General features: G+C 30.2%; 1 protein-coding gene across 1 annotated transcript; it reads left to right on the top strand.

The window, feature by feature from the left end:
• Positions 1 to 470: 470 nt before the first annotated feature.
• Positions 471 to 6,189, top strand: LOC113401938 (juvenile hormone epoxide hydrolase-like). Its single transcript, XM_026642020.2, has 9 exons — positions 471 to 737; positions 1,049 to 1,231; positions 1,426 to 1,671; positions 2,081 to 2,227; positions 3,136 to 3,355; positions 3,798 to 3,929; positions 4,466 to 4,700; positions 5,002 to 5,214; positions 5,474 to 6,189. The coding sequence occupies exons 1-9, from the start codon at positions 651 to 653 to the stop codon at positions 5,988 to 5,990; spliced, it is 1,980 nt and encodes a 659-aa protein (XP_026497805.2). The 5' UTR covers positions 471 to 650; the 3' UTR covers positions 5,991 to 6,189.
• Positions 6,190 to 7,275: the final 1,086 nt, after the last annotated feature.

Below are 7,275 nucleotides of genomic sequence, written 5' to 3'. Positions count from 1 at the left end.
CCCGCGTTGTTCGCTCGCATTTTAGAAATTGGTCCTTGGGGTTCAATCTTGCTTCATACCAAATTTCAACAAATTTGGTTCAGTAGTTTGGTTTGGTTCAGTACTCTTTCAAAGAGTAACATACAGTATAAATATTCGAAGTACACATAGTATAAATTCAAAAAAAAAAATATGATAATATTTTAAAGTTCTGTCCTATTGTGTGTTGTTTTATATTAAATATCAAATATCTTCATATTTGACGTGCAACTTTTTATTATGTTTTTAAGGCATTATAAATAACTCATTAAAATTATAAAGCAATAAAAAATATAAACATATTTTTTATTTCACGAACAGAAATCTTATCAGTTGACTTAGCTTGTCAATTATTTTTGTCATTTGTCATATGAGTTGTCATTTATTCAACTTTCGTGTTCGTTCGTACTTCGTATGTGGTCACCAAGTATCATTCAAACATTAATATTGATTTAAAATAGTGAGCTATAAAAATATTACCTTTCACACTTGTCAATATCAATAAACTCTTATCTACAACTGCTTTAAACTAATAATTAAGTAAAATTAAATAAGTTTTCTATAGTAAAGTAAAACTTATTACGCCGGTAAAATTTTTAAGATATTTCAAAAACTTAACGACTGGACGTATAATGAGCAATAAACAATCAAAGAAAAATGAAAACAAAAAGAAATATCAACAAAACAATAAAAATAAAACGAAAACATCCTTATTTTCAGTAAGTACCATAACTATTTAAAATAATAATCTAGTTAAAAATGTTATTTTATTTTTAAGAATGATTATTCTGTTGCTGAGGAGTTTTAAATTATAAATGATATGCAATTTATTGGTACACAGATATTATTGAATTACAAATAAAATTCAGTTCTAAAAAATAATAGAACCTTAAAAGTAACATTTAAAGTGACTTTGCATTTTTAAAATTATTCTAATAGAGATAAAATAATTACTATTTAATAAACTTTACTTAGAAAATTCATCAGATATTTATATTGTAATGACTGTAAAAATAATACCTTTTTTCAGTTTCGAAAAATAGTTTTTATATCTGCCATACTAACGGGTTTAGCATCTTACTATGTATATCAAGCCATCACAACTCCGCCTGATCTACCTAAATTAGACTTGAACGAATACTGGGGACCATATCCCATGAAACTCAATCCAGATTTATCTATAAGACCTTATCAAATTGAGTTTTCTGATGTGGTGAGTTGAATATTTATATCATTAAATACTTATTATTATTGAAATATAAAACAGACCACTAATACTATTATAGCTTTTTTTTTAAATAGAACTTAAAGTGTAGTTCATCCCAATTACAATAATGAATTAATAAAAATGAGCTAGCTACTGAAAATTTTTAATAATTCAACAATTAATACTATTTATACTTCCAGATGATAAATGATCTTAAAGAAAGACTTCTGCACAGAAGACCATTCCCTCCACCATTAGAAAACACTGGATTCACTTATGGTTTTAACTCCCATTTTATGACTCGAGTTTTAGATTACTGGCAGAATAAATACAATTTTAAGGAGAGGGAAGATTTCTTCAACAAATATGATCACTATATGACTAATGTACAAGGACTGGATATACATTATATGCATGTTAAGCCTAATGTCGCCGGTGATATTAAAGTAAGATTATATACATAAAAACCTATTTTAAGTGAAGAAAGGCACAAGGGACATAACATCTTAGTCCCCTTTAGGTTAGTAGCACATACAGTTCTTATCGCCCTGCTTGCCTATATTAAATTTTTTTTTTTTTCAATTATTACTGTTGGCCCTTACAGCATACACAGTAGTAGTAATTTTGATTTATAATTTTTTTGATGTACTAGATATTGGTTTATCTATTATGATTAATTATTAAAACCGATGTTAGGAAAAGTATAGCTTTATTTTGATTTTTTAAATGTTACAACAAATTGTTCTTGGCTGTTTTAAGTGTAAAATACATTTTTGCTCTCTTTCTGGTTGCTACAGGTGAGCCTATTTTTACCATATAGTTTTTTCCATTTTTACATCAGATGATGCTTTACAGGTAGTACCTTTGCTATTATTACATGGATGGCCAGGTTCTATCAGGGAGTTTTATGAGATTATACCTAAACTAATAACACCAAGGGTTGGTCATGATTTTGTTTTTGAGATCATTGCACCTAGCCTGCCTGGATATGGATTTTCACAGGTATTTAAATTATTATTTAATATAATGCAACAAACACTTTTTAAAACTATATTTTTAAAGTCTTTTTTGATAAGATAATTTTTATGAACTATTTCATTACATGGCAACGATGAAAAATTTTATAGATGGTTTAATATTAGATAGGAACATATTTATATATTAAACTAGTTAACGCCGGCAGCTTCGCTCGCGTTTCAAGGTTTGGTCGTAATGTGTTAGGCATAAAAAAGTAGCCTATGTCCTGCCTTAAGACAAGCTGCTTCATACTAAATTACTTCAAATTCGATTTAGTGGTTTGTGAAAGAGCAGCAAACAGACAGACTGTAATATATAGTATAGCTGTAAGTTTAAATCTTATCATTGAAGAAGTAGTAGAAAACCATTAGTACTGAACTCCTAGCTTTCTAACTACAGATCCCTACTAAGAATATGTCCGCAAACTTTAGGACTTGACCTGGTATTTCAATCCAAAACCTCAAGTTCTATGGCATAATAGACAAGCCATTGAGACCGGCAGCTAGTTGTAATATATTAATGGTATTATATTCGTCCATATCATAGTTTCGTTTTAAAAAAATGATTATAAGACTAAATTGTATTAATAGTTTGGAAGACTTTAAAAGTAAGAAAGATTTTATATACATTTGTATGTATATATCATATTTGGAATTTATTTGTATAAATATCAACTTCCAAATATGTTTTATATAATAAGTGCACATCACATTATAATTCTCTTGATATGACTTTTAAAATTACATCACATATTGCCCTATTTAATACTAGCAGTGATAACCTTATTAACAAAATAAATACCTATAACAATGTTAAAGATCTGTGTGCTATTAGGTTAATTATACAATATTCGACCTTATGGCACAGTACTTAAAGTTAAATTTATTTTATAGGCACCAGCTCGCCCAGGCTTAGGTCCAGCTGAGATGGCGGTAGTTATTTCAAATTTGATGAAAAGAATAGGTCATGAAAAATATTATATCCAGGGTGGTGACGCCGGGCATTTATTGGGCTCGATTATTTCTACTGTATTTCCTGATAGAGTACTTGGTTTTCATACTAATATGCCCATGCTATGGTTTCATCCATTGGCTCATTTTTATACTTTGTTGGGTAAGTTCTTAACATCGGATAAAAAATTTAAATTGCTAAAGATGGCTCTTATAAACACAACAACGATACAAACAAAAAAAAATGATTACAAAAAAATTATTATACCTATCTTTCAAACGAATCATTTCATAAAGTTATAACATGGAATATAATTACTTTTACAGACTTAATTATTACGAAGTTACTAAATTAGAAACGTCAATAGCGCAATGGTTCGCAGATTCGATCCTGGCCCTTTGTCCCCACTTCTAGCACAAGCTTTAAGCTTAAATGGAGACGTAAATAGGAATATCAGTGATTCCTCAAAATGGGGCATTCCTAAAAAAAAAGTTTTATACTTCCCAACTTTATTTACAGGAGAAAATATTAAGCCGCTAGAAGACAAAATTCACAGATATTTTAAATTTCTTTTTGTTACATATTTTTTGCATATCATTTGCAGGCAACTTTTGGCCGAAATTAATAGTTGAACCGGAACTAGAAAGCCGCATGTACCCGTGGAGCGAGCACGTAGCGCGCTTGATAGAAGAGTCTGGTTACTTACATTTACAAGCAACAAAACCAGATACAATTGGTATTATTTAACTCTTCTTTAATCCATTTTCTAGATGAGTAATGATAAGTAACAATCAAAATCTATATATTACATAAAAATTTAAAATCGTATATTATATTTTTGAATTAATTATAATAGGCAGGGAATTCAACTTCTCTAACTTCTATTAACTAAAAAAATCTGTGTCATGAATGGACAACTGCTTTGTTATCAACTTGATGCAATCCTGGGAATCCTCAGATTGTGCCAATTGTGCTATTATTATTATTTTATGTGGAAACTAAGATGTTATTGAAACTGGAACACAACAGCACTAAATATTGCTGTTAGGCGGAAACTTATCTGATAAGTGGGTTTTACCTATCCAGACGGGCCTGCCGCCCTATATCCAAACCATACCACCAAAAAGAGAGGTGGGTCTTAACAGCAGTAGCAGCATCTATTGCACGTGTCCGCAATTTTCTCTATTATGAGTTTTATTCGTTATGTGATAAGATCTAATTTATCTTGCTGCAAAATTTATAGGCTGTTACATTACTTTTTTATGGTTATAGGTATAGCATTGACGGAGTCGCCAGCCGGTCTAGCTGCATACATCCTAGATAAATTCTGTACAATGACCAATCCGTCTAACAAAGATTCTCAAGATGGTAACTTACTGCCCAAGTACAGTCTCACACATTTATTAGACAACATCATGGTGTACTGGTCTACAAATAGTATGACTACGGCTGTGAGATTGTATGCAGAGACCTTCAATAAACGTGCCTTGAGTATGAGACTTGATGAGTAAGTTCATTTATTTTATTAATTTAACCAACATATTGTTTTAGAAAAACGTCAGATGTCCTGATTGTATCTATATAATTATATTAATGGTCACTTTATTATCCTAAAGAAATTTTTTTTATACTATATATTCTTCTTTACCCACGGAGATAAATGACAGTGGAACACATCAAATTCTATTGTGTTCTATACTTCCATACCAAATACCATAACAATAAGTATACATTTGAACATGGATTATGTTGTAACATAAGTCATATTGAATAGAGTAATGTTAGCGAGATGTCTGATTTTATTTCAGAATTCCAACAGTAGTACCAACATGGGGCATCAAATTCAAATATGAACTGGCATATCAACCAGATAGCATTTTGAAGCTTAAATTCAAGAATTATTTACACAGTACGATGGTAGAAGATGGCGGCCATTTTGCCACGTTTGAAAATCCAGATATTATGGCAACTGATATATTTGATGCAGTTAAAACATTTAGAGAATTCCATAATGTTGTTGGGTAAGAATTTGTTAAAATGAAATTATATTGTATATGAAAATAATACTAGGTGTATAAATAATACCTATTGTTATTGTTTTATAACTTTATACTAAGCCAAAACTGACTAGCTGATGGTATGTTGTCACCACTGCCACGGACATTGACACTGTAAAACATATTACCCACATCTGTAACATACCTTGGGATGTAAGACGTTTAGTCCCTTGTTGCTGTAGTAACTACACTCAATCAGCCTTTAAACCTATTTTTTTTTCAGTAACCCTCAAGACATTGATAAAAGCAAACTTGAAAAGCCAGAAACCATATACGATTTTACTGTAAAAGATATATATGGTAGAGACGTGAAACTTGACAAATATAAGGGATTTGTACTTCTCATTGTCAACGTCGCCTCACAATGCGGACTAACGGACACAAACTACAACCAACTAAATGAATTATATGAAAAATATGCCAAGAGCAGAGATTTCCGTATCCTAGCATTCCCTTGCAACCAATTTGGTACTCAGGAACCAGGATCTGCGAAAGATATCCTCAAATTCATCCAAGAAAGAGGCGTCAAGTTTGACGTTTTCGAGAAAATCGAGGTGAATGGCGAAAACTCACATCCATTGTGGACGTTTTTGAAACGCACCCAGAGTGGCACATTTGGAGACTTTATTAAGTGGAACTTTTCAAAGTTTATCGTTGATAAAAATGGTATCCCAGTTGAAAGATTTGGTCCCAATGTCAACCCATTGGATTTGGAACCTTATTTGGCAAAATATTGGTAAAAACATTAAAAAAAAAAATTGATGTCAGTTTGTCAAATAAAATTCAAGGCATTAACTGAAATTGAAATGTAACAAACGTGGGGCATTTATTAATATTATAAGCAATAAGATTTAATTGTGTTATTAATAGAAATCAATTTATTACATTGAAACTACTTTTGTATACTGTTTGATATATAAAAATATATTTTTCAATTATAATTCTTCTTTTTCTGTTTTCTTAGTTAGAAATTAAATTGAATAGATTATAATTATATATACTAGAAAACGAATGCTGCAGCACATTAACGTAATATTAAAAAGTTAGCATGCAGCACCATCTATTGGCCTTCATGTAGCAAATTTTCATTGTGATTGGTCAAGTCTATTAATCTCACACAAATCACGCACAAGTAACCATACAAACTGAAATTACGGTTTGAATAATACCATAAATAAAATGCCTTGATTTTACTAAAATTGAAGTAGCCTTCCAATGAGAGTAAGAGTTATTGAAATAGATTCCAAGCTTATAGATTACAAACAAACAAATTTTTCTTATTATTAATATAAGTTTAGATATATTTACCATCAGCACTAAATTAAGAACTAATACAAATATCATCAAAAGGTTTATTTCAAAATATGACAGTTTACATTAAAAATAAATATTGCTTAGACAGTCTGCCTTCCCAACCTCAAACGGGACAGTTCCTGTAGTGTATTCCTGGAACTATTTTCACTCCATTGCAGCTCTGGCATTGAAGATATGATCTAAATAAAATTACATACACATACCTTGGATAAATTGAAACAATATTATGTATGTTTTTAGACCTATTTTTCTGATATAAAACAATAGTATCAAATTCTATTATTATCATTATGAGATATTTATTTCTATCAAAATATGAATAAGTAGCAGTGTCGGATCCTGGATTGTCGTTTTTGCTTACTACACTATTTAGCAAATTGAACTCTAAAAAGGCGCACATTTTATTTTGCTCTAGATAGTGTTAGGTAATGCTTGCTAAAAAACCTTTATTAGAATTAATAATAATTCAGTTCACTTTAGCAGTGTGATTAGTCACTGAAGATGCTTAGATGCTTTGTGTCTTAAAGCCTTGAAGTATATAAAGACATAATAGTACAACTTTTGTCCAGCAGGGTACATTTTGGGCTGTTACTGTTTATTATTATAAACATTATGCAGATATATATCTCGACTTTGTTAGTTTATTCATCAATTGTATCAAAATTGTTACACATTGTTACGTACCTGTTTGACCTGTCCCTAATAATATAT

The sequence above is a fragment of the Vanessa tameamea genome, chromosome 23 (genome assembly GCF_037043105.1).
Source record: "Vanessa tameamea isolate UH-Manoa-2023 chromosome 23, ilVanTame1 primary haplotype, whole genome shotgun sequence".
In the NCBI taxonomy this organism is placed as follows: domain Eukaryota; kingdom Metazoa; phylum Arthropoda; class Insecta; order Lepidoptera; family Nymphalidae; genus Vanessa; species Vanessa tameamea.
The sequence above is the reverse complement of the archived record's forward strand: the minus strand, read 5'-3'. Positions and strand labels throughout refer to the sequence as shown.

Bases quoted from the DNA above. Each gene is read 5' to 3' on its own strand.
- LOC113401938 (XM_026642020.2), top strand. From the start codon at position 651: ATGAGCAATAAACAATCAAAGAAAAATGAAAACAAAAAGAAATATCAA. The intron at 4,701-5,001 runs GTAAGTTCATTT...ATTTTATTTCAG, and splicing joins TTGAGTATGAGACTTGATGA to AATTCCAACAGTAGTACCAA. The intron at 5,215-5,473 runs GTAAGAATTTGT...TTTTTTTTTCAG, and splicing joins GAATTCCATAATGTTGTTGG to TAACCCTCAAGACATTGATA.